Source organism: Aulonocara stuartgranti (genome assembly GCF_965226115.1).
Source record: "Aulonocara stuartgranti genome assembly, chromosome: 23".
Taxonomy (NCBI): Eukaryota; Metazoa; Chordata; class Actinopteri; order Cichliformes; family Cichlidae; genus Aulonocara; species Aulonocara stuartgranti.
The window spans coordinates 6,981,728-7,005,721 of NC_138958.1; the positions used below are offsets into that span (position 1 = coordinate 6,981,728).

At 42.0% G+C, this 23,994-nt stretch overlaps 1 protein-coding gene across 2 annotated transcripts in view; it reads left to right on the forward strand.

Annotated features, from left to right (window-relative positions):
• The window catches only part of fam20b (FAM20B glycosaminoglycan xylosylkinase), a 43,870-nt gene that overhangs the window by 14,074 nt on the left and 5,802 nt on the right, over positions 1 to 23,994 (forward strand). For both annotated transcript variants that reach the window (XM_082523745.1, XM_082523744.1), the window contains one exon: positions 22,066 to 22,237. In XM_082523745.1, the coding sequence (XP_082379871.1) occupies positions 22,066 to 22,237 (172 nt within the window). The remainder of the gene's footprint in view (positions 1 to 22,065; positions 22,238 to 23,994) is intronic.

Genomic DNA, 23,994 nt, shown 5'->3' on the forward strand with positions numbered 1-23,994 from the left:
CACAGAGAGACACACACACAAGATCCAATTCAGTCAACCAGTCTAAATATATTGAATTTGAATCTTACAATGAGATCATCCCATTAAAAGGCTCTCTCTCTCTCTCTCTCTCTCTCTCTCTCTCTCTCTCTCTCTCTCTGTGTGTGTGTCTCACACACACACACACACACACACACACAGGGAGAGAGAAGTAAGTTTCTAGGTCAGCCTGGGAGCTGCTGAATTTGAATCCACCAATCAGAGAGGCTGTGTACTTTTTCCCGCCAAAACAGGTGCATGCAGCACAGAGAGACACAGGATTTTTGCAGTCTATTTCTCATACAAATGCCCTCAAACAAATGACTATAATTTCCTAACCGTAGGGGCTAGAGCGGTCATTCTTACACCGTTTTGTTCAGAAAAGATGGGGGAATCTTCCAGTGTTGACAATCTATCATTAAAATATGAATTATTAAAGATATTTGACTTCTAATGCACCATAACTGAGTAGAGCGAAGCAAAAACTGCCTTGACTTGCCCTCAAACAACGCTTTGTAACTCTAAATCTATTTGGAGTATCGATATCATTCTTTCACCGTAAGAGACAGCAGGCTTTGGTGAACAGTCATGGAAATTTTCAGGTCTCTGTGGAAATCCAACAAAAAGTTATGACGAGAGAAAAAAGTGGTTCATTTCCAGAGTTTGAAATCTGAAGAAATCTGAGCGACGGACGAATTTCCTACCCTCAAACAAGTCCAACTCATTTCAGAACGGTAATAGGTGAGAAAGAAATTCTTGAATTGTGAGCGTCAGGAGTGTCTGAAGATATGTCTTAACTTTGCTTCGTTAAGGAGATATGACGATTCGAATATGCCTCTCATTACAGAAATCAAGCGGTGATTTTGAACAAACTCTCCATTGACTTTATATGGAGAGTTTTCTGACTTTCTGTTGGTCTGAGGAGATTTGCCAAAATTCTATGAATCCCACAACAATGATAGTGACATTTTCTGAAAGCCAGCAAAAATACCTACGTTTTGATGTATAATTTGTGGAAGTTGAGTGAAAATTGAGCAAGTAGCAAGAAGTTGTTTGGACATTAAGAGAAGACTGCAAAACCTTCAGTGGCACACTGGAAGCCAAGTGCATAGCAACCATAACGACGCATGTATTTTGTGAAAAATCACAATTTTGCAACTCAAAACTTTAAGAGGCATAAAAGTAAAACGGTAAAAGATTTGAAAAAGCTGATTTATACCTGAATAGCCCAATAATTTGAGAACATTTTAAAGTTTGAATGGTTGCTCTATGTGAAAATATGAGGAAGTAGTTAAGTTTCAAAAACAAGCAAATTTTAGCAGAATTGCAGAAGTTTCCCATTCATTTCAAATTAAAGGAAAAAAGCTTAATATTTTAAAAAGTATAATAGTGAAAAATACCAAAAGACATAGCCGTCATTAGCAGAAATAGCTGAATAGTTTAAAATTTGAACGGTGAAAATAGCACAAAAATTGTGGAAGTAGATCCACGGTGAAAAGTGTACGGAAACACCAAGAAGGAACTCAATAGTGTGGATGCTTAAAGCATCCACACAATAAAGTTTAAAGAATAAAGAGAAACAGGAACTCAATAGTGTGGATGCCTTAAAGCATCCACACAATAAATAAATGGCTGCAGTTCATTGCATTTGGGCATGTAGATATTGTCACCTGCTGAAGTTCAAATTAAGCATGTAAGCTTGCAAATGAAATGTAAATGTAAGTTCAAAATAAGCATGAATGGGGAGGAGAGAGCACCTTTAAAGTTTAAAAAACTGCTCATCTACTGGGAATTTTGCAGAGCAACCTCTAGAGAAAATATCCAGTGATTAACTATTCTCACTGGATTTGTCTTGTTGAGGTCAGAGGCGAATGAGAAGACTGCTTTGAAGGAAGGAAGGTAGCAGTTACTAACCAGAATACCATAACCAAGGTATTCTGAAGAGGGGCACATTTGGATTGTAGGGTCAGAAAGTGGCATAAACAACAGAGAAGCATGGATGCATCCTGACTTATATGAACGGTGAAGGTGTAATGGTGTAGAGATACATTCTTGGCAGCGTTTGGGTGCCTTATGCCTGAATTAGGCTGCAGTTGGAAATCTACATGAAAACTTACAACGTTGCTAGCGACCAGAGATGGGCAGTAACGCGTTACTGTAATCTGATTACTTTTTTCAAGTAACGAGTAAAGTAAGGGATTACTATTGCAAAAACAGTAATTAGATTACCGTTACTTTCCCGTAGGAACACTGCGTTACTAAAACCGTGATTTTTTGCGAGAATGTCTCACGATAGTGACGTAAGCGAGTGCGCCGTTAGTGACAACAGCTGTGTGCAGATCAACAATGGATCACATATCGATTGTGGGAGAGCGTACAGCGTTTAAAGCGTGGAAGTACTGACCTTACTTTGAGTTTGATTCCATAAAAAGTGACAAAAACATTAGCGTCCATCGTGCGTGGGAAGAAAACTTCTTTTTACAGCGAAAAAAAACCCTAAACTTCCAAGCAAGGACCGAGTGCGCAACGACGTAATGGGAAATTCACAGAGAAACTCGCGGATTCTTCAACTGACCGCGGCACACCTGCACCTGGGTAAACCTCCGCCTACCGCAGTCCTGCTTTACAGGTGAAAATAGAGCAACAGGACCGCTGAGTCTTTGACTTTATTTATTTTCTGCTGTGTTTTACTTGCATCTATTTGAAAGAGTGAGTGTAAACACAAAAAATATTTTATTTTATGTGCTGGAATGTGTAGAAAATAGGTTTAAATGTTAAACTACTTTATTCAAGTCAGAGAATGTTGCATATAATTAAATTTTTGCTTGATGCATAAAGTTAAAAGATTAAAACTGATAAAACAAGTAAAAAAAAAAAGAGACTTCCATTTGATTACATTTTGTATGATGGATTATGTAGAAAAAGTAGAATTGGGCTGAAAGATCTATCGCTTTATCACCTCTTCAGGTTGTAAATCGTGTTTTTTAAAAGTAACTAAGTAACTAAGTAATTAATTACTTTTGAAAATAAGTAATCAGTAAAGTAACGGGATTACTTTTTTGGGGAGGAATCAGTAATTAGTTACTGATTACTTTTTTCAAGTAACTTGACCAACACTGCTAGCGACCTCTCTTAATGTACGCCATAACATTCCACGCCAATCAGAGATGTTGTGGGCTGCATCGACCAGATGTGTTACATTCCTCGGGATGTCTACGGCATAGAGATATACTATACTGTACAAGTTTACTACTTTAACATGACTGCACTACATCAGTTCTCTATCAAGCACAGCACCTTTAGGATTGTTGAATCTGTTCCACATAGAATTAAAGTAGTTTTGAAGGCAAAACGGCATGCAGCCCAGTGCCAACAAGGCACTAGCCGAATGTCTTTATTTGTGAAAGAATAAATCTTTCTGGGATTCTTTTTTTCTGTATATCCAGTCATAACCAGCGGTTTTATTACCAATGTCCCAACATTTCTTTGCATTTTTTTAAGCCACTTATAGTGTTTAAACAGCTTGGAAGTCATGTATGTTGGCAGTATACAACTTCTTTTTTTATGGGTAATCAATTCTAAATTAATAACTAAATCCTAACCATCTGTAGTTTGTGTGATAAATGACACTTTGTTTCTGTTTGTAGTTATTTATTCATTCATTTATTTATTTATTTTCTTGCCTGAAAATCAAAATTTGTCTTGTTTGGTTTTGTCATTAACACGGTGTAAAAGTGTTTTGTTTTTTAGTTTTGTTTTGTTTTTCCCCATATTTCATTACCAGCTTTTCAGGCCATTCATATAGTTGGCTTTGTAATGTAAAGCCAATTCTTTCTTTCAATGAACTCATGAGTCGTCTCTAAAAGGTACAGCATAAAAGCTGCATACCCGGGGCAACGGCAGCTACACAGATGTGTCATTTACTTCTTACTGGTGGTGTTTAATAAAGGAGAACTTCAAAGAGGTGTTTGACGCTAAAGAGGCCCCCACCTTCATTTAGTCAAGCATGAAGTTTTGGTTTTATTGTCCAGATTTGTACAAACATTACACATTTTCTGATATGTTTCAATGGAATTTCGTTCTGTAGAAAAAACCCGCTAGAAATTTGCAAAACGATGTCTCGATTACCAAGAGCCGCTGTGAGAAAATATTAGCCTTTGATGTGAGTGAGCGAAACATTTACAGCTGCATCAGCAAACATAGATGTTAGAAGAAGTCATTATCTGAATATCTTTTAGAGTTGAAACCACTTCCGTGTACAAGTTTGATCTCGTAATTTAGATAATTTGTCCTAAGAATTCATTGTCAAAAGCCTGTCTTAAATGAGCTGAGTACACAAACATCACCAAGTGTTAGATTTTTTTTTTTTCTTCACAAAGCCAACTTTGAGCAGAAAGAAGTGGAGACAATGTTATTTAATCACACACCATCAGTTCACAGTGAATTAAACATAAATGTGCTATAACTAAAATGTTCACACCCACTTACAGTGGGGCAAAAAAGTATTTAGTCAGCCACCGATTGTGCAAGTTCCCCCACCTAAAATGATGACAGAGGTCAGTAATTTGCACCAGAGGTACACTTCAACTGTGAGAGACAGAATGTGAAAAAAAAAAATCCATGAATCCACATGGTAGGATTTGTAAAGAATTTATTCGTAAATCAGGGTGGAAAATAAGTATTTGGTCAATAACAAAAATACAACTCAATACTTTGTAACATAACCTTTGTTGGCAATAACAGAGGTCAAACGTTTACTATAGGTCTTTACCAGGTTTGCACACACAGTAGCTGGTATTTTGGCCCATTCCTCCATGCAGATCTTCTCGAGAGCAGTGATGTTTTGGGGCTGTCGCCGAGCAACACGGACTTTCAACTCCCGCCACAGATTTTCTATGGGGTTGAGGTCTGGAGACTGGCTAGGCCACTCCAGGACTTTCAAATGCTTCTTACTCCTTTGTTGCCCGGGCGGTGTGTTTTGGATCATTGTCATGTTGGAAGACCCAGCCTCGTTTCATCTTCAAAGTTCCCACTGATGGAAGGAGGTTTGGGCTCAAAATCTCACGATACATGGCCCCATTCATTCTGTCCTTAACACGGATCAGTCGTCCTGTCCCCTTGGCAGAAAAACAGCCCCATAGCATGATGTTTCCACCCCCATGCTTCACAGTAGGTATGGTGTTCTTGGGATGCAACTCAGTATTCTTCCTCCAAACACGACGAGTTGAGTTTATACCAAAAAGTTCTACTTTGGTTTCATCTGACCACATGACATTCTCCCAATCCTCTGCTGTATCATCCATGTGCTCTCTGGCAAACTTCAGACGGGCCTGGACATGCACTGGCTTCAGCAGCGGAACACGTCTGGCACTGCGGGATTTGATTCCCTGCCGTTGTAGTATGTTACTGATGGTGACCTTTGTTACTTTGGTCCCAGCTCTCTGCAGGTCATTCACCAGGTCCCCCCGTGTGGTTCTGGGATCTTTGCTCACCGTTCTCATGATCATTTTGACCCCACGGGATGAGATCTTGCGTGGAGCCCCAGATCGAGGGAGATTATCAGTGGTCTTGTATGTCTTCCATTTTCTGATGATTGCTCCCACAGTTGATTTTTTCACACCAAGCTGCTTGCCTATTGTAGATTCACTCTTCCCAGTCTGGTGCAGGTCTACAATACTTTTCCTGGTGTCCTTCGAAAGCTCTTTGGTCTTGGCCATGGCGGAGTTTGGAGTCTGACTGTTTGAGGCTGTGGACAGGTGTCTTTTATACAGATGAGTTCAAACAGGTGCCTTTCATACAGGTAACGAGTGGGGGACAGAAAAGCTTCTTACAGAAGACGTTACAGGTCTGTGAGAGCCAGAGATTTTCCTTGTTTGAGGTGACCAAATACTTATTTTCCACCCTGATTTACGAATAAATTCTTTACAAATCCTACCATGTGGATTCATGGATTTTTTTTTTTTTTTTTCACATTCTGTCTCTCACAGTTGAAGTGTACCTCTGGTGCAAATTACTGACCTCTGTCATCATTTTAAGTGGGGGAACTTGCACAATCGGTGGCTGACTAAATACTTTTTTGCCCCACTTAGCAGCAGCAGTAAATGAACCACGTCATACAGCAGCTGTTAGCTCAGACCTTGACATAAATGGAGATAAAATTGGACCTTTGAACATATTAACTCAGTTTTTATGTTGTGCTTGTGGAATGAAATACCGTATGGATAGTGTGAACTTTGTATCAAGTTGATGAAACAGTCATGGCATTACTGCTACACAGGTGGGCATTTATAAATAAATGTAGATTTTTTTTTAAAAAAATTATATGCATTTATAAGTTTTTGCTTTTGGGAGTTTTAATTTGTTCCATTTAGTTTTACAATAGTAGAAAAAGAAAAGCTTAATGTGACCTTGCAGATAAGTGTAATTCTCTTTGATACTGATTCACACATCCAGCATGAAGAATACAGCTTTATTAATTTATCTTAATCTATTTTAAAGCAAGAAAAATAAGGGATTTTTTTTCCTTGTGAGTTTTGTAACTTGCCATGTAAAAGTGACATTAGAACATGTAAATTGTGTAAATTGCTTTCACTCAGAATCTAGAGTCACATATAAACTCACCAGCAATTAGCTAGCACTAGGTTGGACTCCCTGTTTGCCTTTAGGACTGCCTCAAATCTTTATGAGATAGATTCAACCAGGTGTTCAAAACATTCCTCAGTATCACACAGTTTCTGCTGACTTTTACCGGTGCAAATCTCTCGTTCTGCCACATCCCAAAGGTGCACTATTGGATTGAGATCTGATGCCTGTGGAAGCCAAGTACAGTGAACTCAATATCATGTTGAAGCAGCCAGTTTAAGATTATTTGAGTTTTGTGACATGCCTCGTTATCTTATGGTAGCATACTTGGGTAGCATGTAAGTTTGTCTATGTTTTGTTTTGTTTTAAATTTCATCTTTTTTAACACCTCCACCATCCAAAATTGCAGCACAAATCAGATCAGGCAACATGGCAATCTTAATCTTCGGGCAATCTTCTGTCCAGTTTTGGTAAACCTGTGTAAACTGTAGATTTTCTGTGCTGTAACGCAAGATCAGCTTTGGGTCAGGAGGATAAGACACTAGCTTATAGGTTGCTTGTAAGCCCCCTTAATCTACTTTCAATGGTAGTTTAAATAATATTTTAAATATTCAGAACTTACTAATACCAGACTCTAAGACCAACAGCTTTACCGCTTTGGTAGACTGAAATGACTATTTTAAAGTGCTCTGCAGTCTTATTGGTATCTCTTTGAATTTCTGCAGAAATTTATTTTATGATTTGCCTGTTAGATACCCAGCAGAAATTAATCAGTATGTTTTTTAAAAGTGAAAATGGATTCCCTGTATTTCATTTGAGTGTAAATTAGGGTTTTGAAATGATTAAGAAAAGTATGCCACTAACCACAGAATAAAGTTCAAGTGGTTATCTATTTATGAATCTGTCTGTGCGTGCTGTGGGAATGCATGTTCTATGCAGTTCACTGTCATTTCTTTCACTTTTCCTAAGAACTACCTAACAGTGGTTTGTAGACTACTGACAGCCTGTGTCTAGCATTTTCTGCAGAGTCCCACAATTATAAACATGCCCCAACAATATTTTCACGGACCGGCCTTTAAGGTGTCGCGGATAAATGCAACAAAATAAAAACAGTACCAGTACCCACGGCAGAGCCTCAACGCTTGCGGCCTGGTACTGGTCTGTGGCCTGGGGGTTGGGGACCACTGCTCTAGATCAAGTGGACTGGACTAGTAAAATCATTACAAAGTAACTGGAAAAATGTTGGGTTACTTAACGTAATCCCTGGTTCTTTTTTTTTATTTTATTATTATTATTTTTTTAATAAATTTTATTTTCAGTCACAGCAGCATGTTAACAACAAAACATTGAACATACAGTAGTTTGCTGTTCAGTATTTACAATACCCCATAAGATAACAGAAATAGAGAAGGAAAAAACAAACAAACCAAAGAAACCCCCACAAAACAACAAACAACAAACAAACAACAACAAACAAATATAAAAATAAAATGTATAAGGGACATTCAGTGTACAGTTAACTATGATAGTGATATAGAGATATGGCATCCGGTCATGATAAGGTGGTCATTTTAAATGTTTCCATGTACATCAGGAATGGCTGCCATGCCTTAAGAAATTTGGTGGTTGAACCTGCCAGTGTATATCTCATCTTTTCTAAATGTAAAAACCTCATGAGCTCCGCAAGCCACTGTTCATGTGTGGGAGGAGCTTCCTGCTTCCATCTTAAAAATATAAGGCGTTTTGCGATAAGTGAAGCAAAGGCAATAGAATTTGAATAGCATTTTGGCAAAGTGATGTCTTGAGGTATCACCCCAAAGATAGCCGTTAGAGCAGAAGGATCATATTTAACGTTATACATCTCTGACAAAGTGTTAAATATAGACACCCAATAGTTATGAAGATTGGGGCATGTCCAAAAGGTATGAAGGAGCGAACCTGTTTCTGCTTTACATCTGTTACACAGAGGGTCAGCTCCTGGATAGAACTTGGCTAACTTTTCCTTGGAGATATGTAATCGGTGTAGGACCTTGAATTGAAGGAGCCCATGCCTGGCACAGATTGCCAGAGCTCATCTGTTATAGTCATCCCAAGGTCTTTCTTCCACTGTGCTTTAAGGATGAAGAGAGAAGGAGATTGAAGATCTAATAGTATAGCATAGATTTCTTTAGTCGCCCCTCTCTCATGAACGTTTATATTAATAATTTTATCCAAAGAAGTTTCCTCAGGTAGTTCCGGAAATGAAGGAAATCGACTCTTTACAAAGTGACGAACTTGTAAATAGCGGAAAAAATGTTGCCGAGGAACATTAAACTGCTTCAGGAGCTGCGTGAATGAGGCAAAAATCCCATCTACAAAAAGGTCTTTGATATTTCTAAGGCCATTACTTTTCCATATTTTAAAGGCAGAATCCATCATGGAAGGTGGGAACATATGATTTGAGCAGATAGGTGCTTTAATTGACATTAAGTGTAACCCCAACCTTTTCCTACATTGCACCCAGATTCTGAGCGAGTCATACAACAAAGGGTTACGTTTATAGGTGTATAGTTCTAATGGGAGAGCTGAACTCAACAAAGCTGATAGGCAAATTTTGCCACAATTGGATGACTCAATTTGGAGCCAAGCTGGAGTCTCTGTAGTAACATTACTCATCCAGTACAGCATATTACGAATATTTGCTGCCCAATAATAAGACTGAAAGTTTGGCAAGGCTAATCCACCCATTGGCCTAGTCCTCTGCATGAAATCTTTACGAATTCGTGGACTTTTGCCATTCCAAATAAATGCAGAGATATGCTTATGCAGTGTTATAAAATACTTATTGGGTAAGTAGCATGGGATACATTGAAATAAATAAAGGAACTTGGGTAGTATGTTCATTTTGATAGAATTGATGCGGCCAATTAATGACAGTGGTAAATTGTTCCATCTCTGAAGATCTGTCTCAGTATTTTTAAGCAGCAGGACAAAGTTTCTTTCATAAAGATCTTTGTATGAGTGGGTAACCTTAACCCCCAGATAGGTCACATACCCTGATTTAACGTTAAATTGAAAATCTGAAAATGAAATCTTTCTGGCTATAGAGTTGACACAGAGAAGTTCACTTTTATGCAGGTTCAACTTGTAACCTGAAATATTACCAAAACATTCAAAAATGGCGAGAGCACGGGGAAGAGAGCATAAAGGCTCTGACATATATACAGCAGGAGGTCGTCAGCATATAAGGATATTTTGTGCTCCTGGTCACCTCTGAAGATGCCCTTAATGCAACTGTCAGCTCGCAGTTTAATCGCCAGTGGTTCAATTGATAATGCAAAAAGAAGAGGGGATAAGGGACAACCTTGTCTCGTACCACGGAGAAGTGGGAAATAAGAAGAGAATAACGAATTTGTTCTAACACGTGCCATAGGTGAGGAGTAAAGTAACTGAATCCATGAAATGAAATTAGGGCCAAATCCAAATTTATGTAGAGTATAAAACAGATAATCCCACTCCACCCGGTCAAATGCCTTCTCAGCATCAAGTAATAAGGCAATTTCAGGGGTTGTAGTTGACTTGGTGTGTAATATGTTTAAAAACCTGCGCAGGTTGAAAAAACCATGCCTACCCTTCACGAAACCTGTCTGATCTGGAGAAATTAACAATGGTAGATATTGCTCTAGCCTGAGAGCAAGTGTTTTTGACAGTATTTTTAAATCTACATTTAAGAGTGATATAGGACGATATGATGAACACTCTAATGGATCCTTATTTGGCTTCAATAGGAGTGAGATGGTCGCTTGTCGAAGCGTTAGGGGAAGACATTTTGAAACCAATGACTCAATGAGCATGTCTCGTAATAAAGGTGATAAACTGTCTTTAAAGGTCTTGAAAAATTCAACCGGATACCCATCCGGACCCGGGGATTTGCCATTCTGCATTGAGCTAATTGCCAATTTAATTTCTTCCACTGTAATTTGCTCCTCCAATTGGTCTCTGAATGCCGAGGTTAAAGTCGGAACTGTCATTCCATCAAAAAAAGCCTCAAACAGTCCAGGCGTGTTTAAAGATTCAGAATCATAGAGACTGGAATAGAATATTTTGAAACTCTCATTTATTTTTTGTGGTGTAGTGGTGACATGTCCAGATTCAGTCCTAATTTCAGGGATTATACGAGTTGCTTCTGATTTACGAAGCTGATGTGCTAAAATTTTAGATGCTTTTTCTCCGTGCTCATACCATCTTCCTCTAGATTTAAGAATCATAGACTCTGACTGCTGGGTTGAGATTAAATTAAATTCAGTTTGTAACGTTAGTCTTTGTTTATACAAATCTGGAGAGGGGGTTGTAGAGTGTTGCTCATCCAATTGCGAAATAAGGTGTATCAATTCAGAAAGACGTTTCTGTTTCTGTTTTCTAGTATATGAACAGTATGATATAATATGGCCCCGTAAGAATGCTTTTAAGCTTTCCCAAACCGTACTATAGGCCATGCCAGGCGTAATGTTTGTTCTTATAAAGATATCAGTTTGTTTGGAAAGATATTCCACAAACTCCTTATCTGACAAAGAAAGAGGATTGAGTCTCCAGGAGTACACAAAGGGTTCATCCGGGAAGCCGAGTTCCAAAACAAGTGGACTGTGATCAGATATTACTATGCTATTGTATTTACAAGTCTTGATATTGGGAAGCAATTTTTTGTAAACAAAAAAGTAGACTATACGAGAATACATTTGATGCACTGCAGAAAAAAAGGAATATTGTTTAGTGGAGGGGTAGAGAAATCGCCACGCATCAACAGCCCCATAGGTTTGTAAATATGACTGTAACACTAATGAGGATTTAGGGAGTTGAAGTCTTTTATCTGAGGAGCGATCTAGTACTGGATCCATAACAGTATTCATGTCCCCTCCAAGGATCAATTGGTGTGTATTGATCTGTGGAAGGGAATTAAGAAAGTCATTGAAAAAAGTTGAGTCATTCCAATTCGGAGCATATACGTTTGCCAAAATAAGTGAAGTATTAAACAGGGACCCTGTCACAACTACATAGCGACCATTTGGGTCAGCTATTGTGTGAGAGACTATAAACGGAGTATTCTTATTAATCAAAATTGCTGCACCTCTGGCTTTACCATTGAATTTGGAATGAAAAATTTGTCCAACCCAATTTTGTCTTAATCTGGCATGATCTGTATTCTTAAGGTGTGTTTCTTGAAGAAACGCTACATGTACTTTAAGATAAAGAAGATGAGAGAGTACCTTATTTCGTTTCACTGGGTGGTTCAATCCCTTCACATTCCAACTAATAAAGTTAACATGGCAGCCATTACTCACAGCAGTTGAAGTGTCATCAACAGAAGTCATCACCATATAAGTACATGATGAAAAAGGCGGTTCCAAACACAAATACCAATCCTATCATGGGTGCACACTGAAACGTCGTTGTTAACAATAATCTGAGCAAATAATATACAACAAAAAAGAAAAAAAAAACAAAAGAAAAAAAAGAAAAAGTAGGTAAATCCCTCCCACCCACCTCCCCGTGTTCAGTGTTGTCCCCAAACGACACACACCAATTTCCCAAAGCTCCCCTGCTTCTATTAAGAGGTCCCATTCACCTTATTCATAACCACAGCCCCACATGAGCAGAAGCATCTGAACTATGAATCACACATGTAGTCCAAAATATATTCAAATTAGAAAGTCACAAAGTCCAACATAATAGAGTAAAATAATTAAGAGAAGGAAAGAGAAAAACTCCCACGTCACATTTACCCGTAACCAAAAAACGGACCTGTTTCACTTCTCATCAAAGCTGACCCCGGAGTCCCTTTTAAGTGACAAGTACTGGAATATAGTTAACCTCCCAGGAAACAAGGGCAAACTCACCAACATCTGAGATTTCTAAATGAACATTGAACATGAAACTAAGCTAAACCAGAGATCGTCCGTTTATTGATTGACAAAAATATAGTCACGATGGTATGAAAGTCCCGGTGGTTCTTATGAAATGTCATTCGGGAGATGACTCAAACTTGGAGTCAATGAAATCTTTCACTGCTTTAGGAGAGTCGAATACCTGTGTTTCTCCATTAAACGAGATCCGAAGCCGGGCAGGATAAAGAAGACCGTAGCGAACTCCGTCTTTTTTCCGTAGTAGTCCCTTCACCTCGCTGAAAGCAGCCCGGCGTCTGGCCAGGTCGGCGCTGTAGTCAGGAAAGATGAAGATCTGCTTCCCTTGAAACTCCAGCCGGCCTTTCTGTCTGGCTAAGCGCTGTATCCGCTCCTTCTCCTGGTAGTAATGAATGCGAACAATGAACGGCCGCGGTCGCCCTCCCTCCGTGGGCAGCGCAACCGCCGCCCGGTGAGCTCTGTCCAGGATCGGAGCCTGCTCCAAACCGCCGGGACCACCCAGTACAACGTGCAACAGATCAGCAACAAACTTAGTGGGATTTCCTTATTCGGCTCCCTCCGGCACTCCTAAGTACGCAAGTTGCATCGTCTTCCCCGATTCTCCAAGTCGTCCGTTTTCAGCAGCAACTTCTTGTATTGGTTACTCAGATCTGCGAAACATGTCTCCATAACTTCTAGCCGCTTGTCCAGATTATTCTAGCCTTCTTCGTGTTCGCCCAACTTCTCAGTACATTCGTCAAGAGTGGTTTGGATGGATGAAATGGCTCGTTTAATTTCGTCCCGTAGGTTGTCATTTTCCTCTTGAATCACTTCTTTGACAATGTCGCGGAAAGCTAGCAGTGTCGCTGGGTCAACGGTAGTTTTGCTAGCGGTCTCTGAGCAGCTAGCCTGCGCTCCTTTAGCAGACTGCTTAGGAGGCATTTCACTTCGAGATAAGGCAAAAAGACGGAAAGAACAACAGCTAAAACAATGCTGACTTTCTTAATAGAGCTTAAGAAATCTCTGAATTGGGCCACAATAGGTGAACCATAAAGTAATTTAACAGATAAACGGGACCTCGTGGTTTGCGCGTCTACTCCATAACGCGCCCCCTAGCGGACCCCCATCCCTGGTTCTTTGATAACAGAGTGAGGTGTTTCACTATGGGAATCGCCTCGGTGTGACCAACTACGGAAGCTCCAACGACACCACGTCTGTCTATGATAGACCTGTCGAGCCGTGCTCAGGGCTCTACCCCCACATTCTAACACGGCCGACCAGCTCCTCCTAACTCATTCCAAGCAGATTTCTTTCCGTGCCTAAGCAAGGAGGGAAGTGTTGGTGAAACTCCTCACTCCGTTATCAAAGAACCAGGGATTACGTTAAGTAACCCAACGTTCTTTTTCTAACTCCGCTCGGTGTTTCACTATGGGAGATATGGCCAGCTCCCAAAGCTACTCTCCAGTACTACTCCAGGATCTCAGGTTGAACCTGAGGCCCCAGAATCCAGCACTACCGGAGCCATGGATGATTGTGAAACATCCAGCCGATAAAACCGGACAAACGTGTGCGGCATAGCCCAGCTTGCTGCCGCACAAATATCCTGGACTGATACACCTCTGAACAAAGCCCAGGATGTGGCCACACCCCTAGTGGAGTGAGCTCGGAGTCCCGGGGGGGCCTGCGAGCCCTTACAGCTATAAGCCAGAGCTATGGCCTCTACGATCCAATGAGCTGGCATGATACGGGCCTGCCCTTGTGAGGGGAGGCCCAGGAAACAAACAGCTGATCCGACTTCCTGAATCCAGCTGTTCTGTCAACATAAGTTGACATAAGTCCCCAAGGCACAAAGTGTTCAGCCTCTGCTCCCTCTCTGAAGAGAATGGAGGGGGGTGAAAAGCTAGGAGCTCTACTGTAGAGCACCTGTATGACGTTTCCAGCACTTTAGGGACAAAGGCTGGGTTAGGCCTCAGACGTGCTTTAGTGAGTCCCGGGGCCAGCTGTAGACAAGAGGGGTGAATAGACAGAGCCTGTAATTCACTAACTCGCTTGGCTGTGGTTAGAGCCAACAGCAGAGTGGTTTTAAGAGAGAGAAACTTCAACCCCACTGCCCCAATAGGCTCAAAGGGGTGGTGGGAGAGGGCATCTAAAACGACTGACAGATCCCATAAAGGCACCAGTAGTCTAGAAACTGGAAGCGTTTGACGCGCCCCTCTCATGAAGCGACATACAAGGGGGTGCTGACCGGCAGGTTTATCACCAAACCCCACGTGGCAGGCTGAAATGGCTGCTAAATAGACCTTTATGGTGGAAAAAGCGCTCCTTTTGTCCAGCAAGTCTTGAAGAAATCACAACAGCTCCACCACTGAACACTGAAAAGGGATAATCTGCTTTTCATGGTACCACTCTTCAAAAACACGCCATTTACTGCTGTAAATGGAACGAGTGGAGGAGGCTCTGGCATTCTGAATGGTTTCAATAACCTTCAGAGGCATGCCTGCTGCCTTCAAATTCCACCTTTCACAGGCCAGGCCCAGAGAGCAACCTGGTCTGGATGTGGATGGTATATCTCCAGCCCCTGATCCCTCACTCTGATCAGTGTTGGGGAGATCGGGCTGAGGGGAGGGAAAGCATACAGCAGAGTTTTTGGCCATGGATGGGCCAGTGCATCCACGCCCAGTGGCGCATCTGCGTCTGACAGGGAGAAAAACAGAGGGCACTGTGTGTTTTCTCGCGAGGCGAAGAGATCTACGGCAGCCCGGCCGTATCTCTGCCAAATCTGCTCCACCACCTGTGCGTGAAGCCTCCATTCTCCGAACAGTGGATTTCCTCTGGACAGGAGGTCCGCCCCCCTGTTCAGAATTCCTGGCAGCCGAGTGCTGCTCCACACAATTATTTCCCTGGCTAACCTGTGTAGCTGCTGGGAATGGGTGCCTCCCTGGCGGTTGATATAAGCAACTACAGTGGAGTTGTCTGTTTTCACTAAAATATGTTGTCCCCGGAGATACGGCAGAAAATGCCGTAAGGCTAGGAGCACCGCACGGAGCTCCAGCACATTTATGTGATTCAGAGCGAGTCTCTGTGACCAAACGCCATTCACTGCTCTGCCCGTCATAGTTGCACCCCAACCTGACAGGGGTGCATCTGTGGTCAGCGTCACCCTGGATGATACTGCCCCGAGAGGTACCCCCGCAGCGAGAGCTGTCGGGCTCCTCCAAGGCCGGAGAGCCGCGATACACGGCTGCGTTATTTTTACACCACGACTGAGATGTTCTCGAGGGCGCAGCTGCAGAGAAGCGACCCATCGCTGAAAATCTCTCATCATAAGAAGCCCCAAATGTACCACCGATATCACCAAGGCCATGAGGCCAAGGAGGCGGAGACAGAGTCGGAACTGCACGACTTTCCCCAGCTGAAAACGGGAAAGACAGTGAGTGAAGGATGCGATCCTCTGCTCTGAAAGTGCGATACGATAAGAGATGGAGTCTATTCTGAGCCCCAGATACTCTGTAAACTGTGCGGGTTCCAAGTGGCTCTTTTCCAGGTTGATTGTGAACCCAAGCTCCGTGAGGTGATTCACTACCACCTCGGAGTCTTTGATCGCGCGATCGTGAGCATATTAGATAATCGTCTGTGTAAGAGAATATTCTGATGCCGCTGTTCCTTAACGGAGACAGCGCTGCCTCCACACATTTGCTGAACACCCTTGGGGCTAAGGATAGCCCGAATGGGATAGTTTAAAACTCGTACGCTACGCTCTGATAAGTGAACCTGAGATATTTCCTGTGTGGAGGATAAATGGCGATGTGGAAATATGCGTCTGATAGGTCGATTGTAACAAACCAATCGCCTGTGTGAGTTGAGCGGCTATGCGTCTTGTGTGTGAGCATTCTGAATGTGTACTGTTGGGTTTAGATTTTATTATTGTCATTTGTATTAGGAAACATTTAACCATATATGCTTAGAGGTGTATAATCAATTGTGTAGTGATAAGTTGTGTGATCTTTAACAGGCTACAGAGGCTTGGTGTGTATTCCACACTGGAATGCACCCCTGCATCTTGGGGGCATGGGAAAAGTTTGCATCTTGTCTTATTGTTTTATGGTAGGATTAACGTAGCTACGTCTGTTCTAGTCTAAGTGCTTTTCTGTTTAGATGAACTGCTGGACTTCCTCACCGGGGGGGGTCTAGTCTACCCTCTTCCTGACCAAGGATGTTATATGACCCTTTGATCAGCAGTAACACACACACACACACACACACAGTATTCTTTGTTCACATGTATACCTATGTAAGATGTTATATGTTAATGACCCTATGCATAGTCATGTAACCACAATAAAAGGAGTGCTGTGGGGAAACCTGGCTGAGAGTCTGACAGAGGTCAAGTGGTGGAACGACGCTTGGCTCCAGCCAGGTCTCCCTCATGCATGAGTAACCAGAGAACTTTGGTGCCTTGAGTCTTGCTTTTTGCTGTGTAGCAGATTGTCCTTAACGTTCCATAATAGGTTTATGCTACAAACCTATCATTAATTGGTCCTTCGAGCCGGAGTCGAACCAGCGACCTAAGGACCAATTAATGATAGGTTTGTAGCATAAACCTATTATGGAACGTTAAGGACAATCTGCTACACAGCAAAAAGCAAGACTCAAGGCACCAAAGTTCTCTGGTTACTCATGCATGAGGGAGACCTGGCTGGAGCCAAGCGTCGTTCCACCACTTGACCTCTGTCAGACTCTCAGCCAGGTTTCCCCACAGCACTCCTTTTATTGTGGTTACATGACTATGCATAGGGTCATTAACATATAACATCTTACATAGGTATACATGTGAACAAAGAATACTGTGTGTGTGTGTGTGTGTGTGTGTGTGTGTGTGTGTGTGTGTGTGTGTGTTACTGCTGATCAAAGGGTCATATAACATCCTTGGTCAGGAAGAGGGTAGACTAGACCCCCCCGGTGAGGAAGTCCAGCAGTTCATCTAAACAGAAAAGCACTTAGACTAGAACAGACGTAGCTACGTTAATCCTACCATAAAACAATAAGACAAGATGCAAACTTTTCCCATGCCCCCAAGATGCAGGGGTGCATTCCAGTGTGGAATACACACCAAGCCTCTGTAGCCTGTTAAAGATCACACAACTTATCACTACACAATTGATTATACACCTCTAAGCATATATGGTTAAATGTTTCCTAATACAAATGACAATAATAAAATCTAAACCCAACATGTACTTTCTCAAATGCTTGTTTAACACACGCAGATCCAGAATAGGACGGAGCGACGTTCCGTCCTTTTTCGGGATGAGGAAATAGTGTAAGTAAAAGCCCTGCTGAGCTTCTTCACTCGGAACCGCTCTGATCGCCTGTTTCCTCCTCCAGCACATTTGCTGAATCGCCACTGGCCACAGAAGCTAACACTCCGCTGAATCTCGGTGGTTTTACCGCAAACTGTAGTCTGTTACATGGGAAATGGTTGACAAGACCCAGGGATGAACCACGCATGCGTGCCACCGCTCCAGCCGCGCCGCGAGCGGGCCTCTGAAGATGCGGAAGCGTGACGTCACCCCTGTTTCCCGGAAGGAGTTGGGGCTCTCCCCCTCGGGAAGAGCGTGAGCTCCCCCCACTGGGAACAAAGACAAATGGCAGTGATTTCCTTTTGTTTTTATTTTGAAACTGGGGGAACATTCTGCCCTTGGCAAACTGCCTGGCTGCAGAAATGCGCGTTTTATTTCTTTTGTTACCCCCAAACCACAGTGAAGTGTCTGGTGACTCTGGGCAGTGCTTGGTAACACAGACAGAGTGCTTAGGAGTGCTTGGTGACGCTGCGCCATTTGTCCACAAGTCTGTCCTTCCTGAACTGGAGGAGGAGACTGAGAGGGTGCTCCTGGTGAACTGGAAACTTCCGGAGACCCTGAACCTTGGAGTGATTTGGTTACCCCTTCTAACACCTTCCTTCTCTTTGGGGGAGAAGAGAGGGGTGACACAGAATGTTGCAGATGTGCTAGGCTGACCGCTTCTTTTTCCCCTCTCCGGGGTGTGACGGCTTGTTCTTTGCAGCAGCTGCTGCAAAGGAATGCTTGCCCCAAAGTCTTTGGTTCTCTACCTTGGCCTGGTGGGCACCCTGCTGGTCTCCTGCTCCTCTCTGCATTCTGACCCCACTCTGTCTCCCTCTCACAGCTGTTGCTGCAAAGCCAGCTCTTGGCACCTGCTGGGGCTGAGAGTTAGGTTTTCTGGGTAAGCAGAGGTTGAATGCTTCTCCCTCCTGCTTTCTGCGAGTGCTTGTTTCTCTCATTCTCTCCAGGGCTGGGCCAAAGAGACCCTTGGTTGGGTCATAAGCTGCATCCATGACCTCAGCCTTCTGAGCATCACCTAGGCCTGACAGGTTTAGCCACAAGGCTCTCTCACCCGAGACTGCAAGGCCCATAACACGGCCACACCCTTGGACTGCGAATGAGATCATTAACCACGCAGATTTCATCCCAGGGGGCTGGGTTCGGGGAACCCGAGTCAAGCTGACGGCCCATGTCTTCCAGAATTTCTGCCTGATATGCTGATAGCAGTGTGACTGCATTAAGCGAGCATACTGACTGGCAGCATATTTGTACATCCTTTGATAAATAGATGCCCTGAGGCGATCTATCTTATTGGGCAATGAAATGCTAGAAGAAGCTGAGATTGCCCTGCGGTTAGGGTGAAGGTGATACGCCACTGAAGGCTCCACTGCTGGGGGTTCGGTCAGCCCCAGTTCACCCATCCCCTGGATCTCAAGCTTAGAGCAGCCCTTGGTCGGAAGCTTGTTTTTAAAAGGGCTTGACCAATAGCGACTCATTTCTTTCATGCAGGCCGGGACTGCTGGCAGAAGCTGCTTCGGTGGTGGCAAGGCTGGTGGGAGCCTTTTGCCGTCATACATGTCGCGTTCTGCCCCTTCGGAATCCTGGGCGGCTGGCCATGGGATGCCTAGCTTGGCAGCAGCCCATTTGCAGACCTCGTACAAATTGCTGTCCACCGGGGGTGCAACTTCAAATGCAACTTTTTTCCGTTAGTAACTTAATGCTAACCGAACCCTAGGTCGACCAACAAGCTAATGCTAGTGAGACGCTAATGTGGTTTGTGGCCTGCTAACAAGTTAATGCTAGCCGGACACTGAACGAACAGCTCGCCGTAACGCGTTAGCCCGAGTCACACAACGTCGGCTACCTCGCTACCTGAAACCAGGAACCGTTGGGACAGCTCGCCTGACGCGGTTGCTGTTCCACAGTGCAACTCTAAGTACACTTCTTTCGAAGGACTTACTCAGCACGATCCAAACTGGAACCGGAAAAACTGCGTTCGGCAACGTACTCCTACACGGGACGCCTGAGAACTGTTAAGCAGCTAATCAAGTTAGCCTGGATGCGATGAGGGAGCTCAAAGTAGTTTCTCATGGGAAGAAAGCGAGAATGAGTTAGGAGGAGGGGATGAGGGGGCGGAGCCCTGAGCACGGCTCGACAGGTCTGTCATAGACAGACGTGGTGTCATTGGAGCTTCCGTAGTTGGTCACGCCGAGGCGATTCCCATAGTGAAATACCGAGCGAAGTTAGAAAAAGAACAACACATTTTGTTTGTTTTTTTTGGTACTGAAAAAAGCACAGCTATATTATGAAATCATATACATTTATTGAATTGTCTGTTTATAAAATGGGTAAGAACAGGTTAAGAGATTTTACAGAACATGCCTGTAATTTTCTTTCTACATTCATTCAGTATACTGTCATCACAAAGAAAGACATCAGTACACCTCCTTGGTGGTAACATGATGTTTCTTCTGTTAGTTTTTTTCATTATGCAGAGCCATCCAGTGGGTTGAGGTAGTAAGCCTTTTCTGGCTTGCAGGCTTCCTATGTTTACATTCATGATATATTCAATTTTCATTTTTATTTATATAGTGCCAAGTCACAACAACTGTTGCCTGTATTTTGTAAGGTAAAGACCCACCAATAATACAAAGAAAACAGAGGTTCGACAGTAGGGGAAAAAACCCTCCTTTTTAACAGGAAGAAACCTCCGGCAGGACCAGGATCAGAAAGAGATAACAAGATGTGATTTTTTTTTTATTTTTTTTTTTTACTTTAATTCAAGCAGTTAACAAAGTACTGCATTAACTGCTCAGGTCCCCATTTTCAGAGGCTTAAAAGTAATTGGACCGTTGACTGAAAAAACGTTTCATGGCCATGTGAGATTTACTACAAATGTGACTGATAAAAGGTCTGGAGTTGATTCTAGTAGTTGTTGTTGAATTGGCATTTGGTATCTTTCTTTCTGGGATTGTCTGCAGCCCAACGAAATTTCTGCTATCATGAAGATATCAAAAAATGTTAACTGATTGTTGATTTGGCCATTCCTATGTTCTTAAAAAGAATGAATGTACTAGCCAGCTAGCAACTACCGAAAGGCTCGAAAACCACAGAAGACAATTGAAGCGGATAAGGACATGATTTCCTTGGTTAAGAAAAATCTCCTTTGATACTCAATAAAAAGAAGGACAGATCAGATTAAACTTGGCCAGAAAACATCTGAAAAGATCTATCTGCTTGTTTGTGGATCTCTCTGCCTTCAGGTAAATCTTCAAATAATTGAAAGTATCGTCAAACATAGCAATGTTACAGAAAGAGCACGCATGTTTGCATGTATGGATCCAGACAACAAATCTTTCTTCATGAGGATGGTGATAGAAGCAGTAAGATGACATTTGAAGTATACAGGTTTATACTCTCTGCTCAGATCCAGATAAATGCTACAAAACTAAACAGAGCAACCCAACAGTTTATGAAAAAGAAACGGGATCATGTGCAATGGTCAGATTAGTCACTTGATACCACCCCAATAGTGCATGCTTTTCAGTTGATGAAGACAAATCCAGAGAGACCAACAACCAGCAGCATCTGAAGGAAGCTGCAGTAAAAACTTCACTGAGCATCTCAAGGCATGAGAAATAGCATTTGTTGATGTCCATGGGTTTTAGACTTAAGATAGACACTGACTGCAATGGATTTTTTTCTCCAAATAATAAAAACAATCTTTATATAAAAATGTTTGTCTATCCAGTTAATTTTAAAAATTCTAAAGCAATACTTTTGTTATAACTGCTGAATTCAAGGTGAGACTGCACTTCAGCGCATCTTTTTCCAGTAAAAACAGAAAGTGTTTGGTCTCATCGTTGTATTTGGAACTTTAGGGTCATGATCTGTATGAGATCTTAGCAGCGAAACCCTGTTTCACTTGTTCATGGTTTATTTTAGTGCCTGAAGGTGCTAGCGCTGCAGTTTCAGGGATGTTTTGATGGTTTGGCCCTAAGCAAAACTGCTTTGTCAAATGTCACTGAGGTCTTTGTATCTGAAAGCACAGGATAAGGTTGTTTGATTAATCTGTGTGTGTGCGTGCTCACACTTCATAAGAACTAACCCAATTAACCTAAGCATTTTGTCCCCCACCCACCCTCCTTCCACCATTGTGCTAGTTTTTACCTCTTTGTTTGCATCTCTTGTGTCACTGATGCCAAGCTGATTTGTTTTTATCAGTTTAATTTTTTTCCCTGTGTCCCCAGGCAATAATACATGTTTCTATGGGAAGTGTTACTACTGTCGGGAGAGTGAGCCAGCATGTGCAGAGGGGGAAATCATGGAGGGGTCATTAACCCTTTGGCTGCCAGATGTCTGGCCACTGCAGAAACACAGACACCCTTGGGGACGCACATACAGAGAGGGGAAACTGGCAAGGTGGGTGTCAAGCGTGAGTCCCAAAAAGCAGCGGTTTTTACAGTTAGGGGAAATCCTCTGACTTGAATTCATTCTTGTGTTTTGATGTTGTTGTTGCTGCCAACATATTAAATAGTAAAATGTTCAGTTGCTGCTTGTTTGTGAGTCTATCTGCCTTAAATTATGTCTTCAGTTACTAAAAAGCATGATGTGTTGCATGAAATCAGGTGACAGATTTGGCCATTGAGGAATATCAAATTTCTTTGATTCTGCTTTTCCAGTATGTTTGCGTCATTATTTGTTTGTCCTGGGACGTGTTATTTAACTAGTTTTGGAACAATTAGCTGACTCTGGGCAGAGAGTATAGCTTTGCACACTTCCAAATGCATCCTGCTATTGCTCTCAGCAGTCACATCATCAATTAACACTAGGGGTCACGCATGCCCATACTATCACATGCCTCCACCATGTTCGACAGATGATGTGATAGTTTTGTATCATGAGCTGTTCTTTTCCTTCTCCATACTTTTATCTTCCAATTTTTCTGTTACAAGTTAAACTTGGTTTCATCTATCCAAAGATTGTTTTTAAAATGTTATTTATATATATATATATATATATATATATATATATATATATATATATATTTATTTTATTTTTTATTTTTTTCAGAGCTGTGCTGGCAAAATGTAGAGTTGTTTACACTTTCTCGTAAACCCTCGGTGTTTCCATTCATGAAAGCATCTCTTGAGTGAAGATTTTAACAATGATACGCCTGCCTCCTCGAGAGTGTTCTTGACTGGGGGGTTTTCTTAACAAAAGGAAAAAATTCTGCAGTTGTACATTTTAGTTGTTTTCTGTGTTTTCTAAGGCTTTTTGGTGTTGGTGAGCAGTGCTTTCATTAATCACTTGTTTATGATCATTGTTTGTAAACTTGCACATTTTTGCTCTAGAATAGACAGAAATTTATTTTACCTTTTCAACCTAATGATGGCCTCCTTCACATTTTGCTTATCTCTTTTTGGCCCTTCACCCAGCAAAATGATACCAAAAACAAGCTCAACTCCAGAGCTTTGGTGTACTTAATCTGGTGTGAAAAAATGAGTGAACAAGCTTCAACTGGCAATGAAAGCACTTGGTATTTTTGAACCTCTGTATGGAGAACTGTAGGGGAAAATTAGACTAGTTGATAAGTAAGTATTCTTATTGCTCATAAATGTTTATTAACTCTAAATACAGCACACAGGATTTCTACAGTCAGAGAAGATTACATCAGCAAGCTAATTATGATGCTAAACACAACTGATCAGTGTCATCCTGCCGTTAGATCACCATACAGCTGGATCAGAAGAGTAGCTATGTGATCTGTTCTTCACACTTAGCAGCCTTATACTCATGTGCAAAAGTCTTGAGCTTTTGTGCGTGCGCACAAACACACACACACACAATTTGTACAGTTCTAATGACCTTGAAAGTCAGTTTCTTTAAGCAGTCTTCATGAATAGTTCTCCAGGCTTCTTGAAGGACATTGAAAGCTATTCTTTGGACGTTTGATGCTATTTGCTCTGTTCTCTTTCAAGATGATTATTTTTGCATAGCTTTTGCCAGACAGACACATTCCAGAGAGTATTGCGTGGTGGATTAAAATATGATTGTATATGTCTGCTCGGAAAGACATGACAGGCTGCTAGCAACAAAGTGCCTAAAAATAGCAAAGAACCAGTTTGATATTCTAAGTTGTCTTCTGTGCAGCGTGGACACAACAGTCGTTCAGCTTG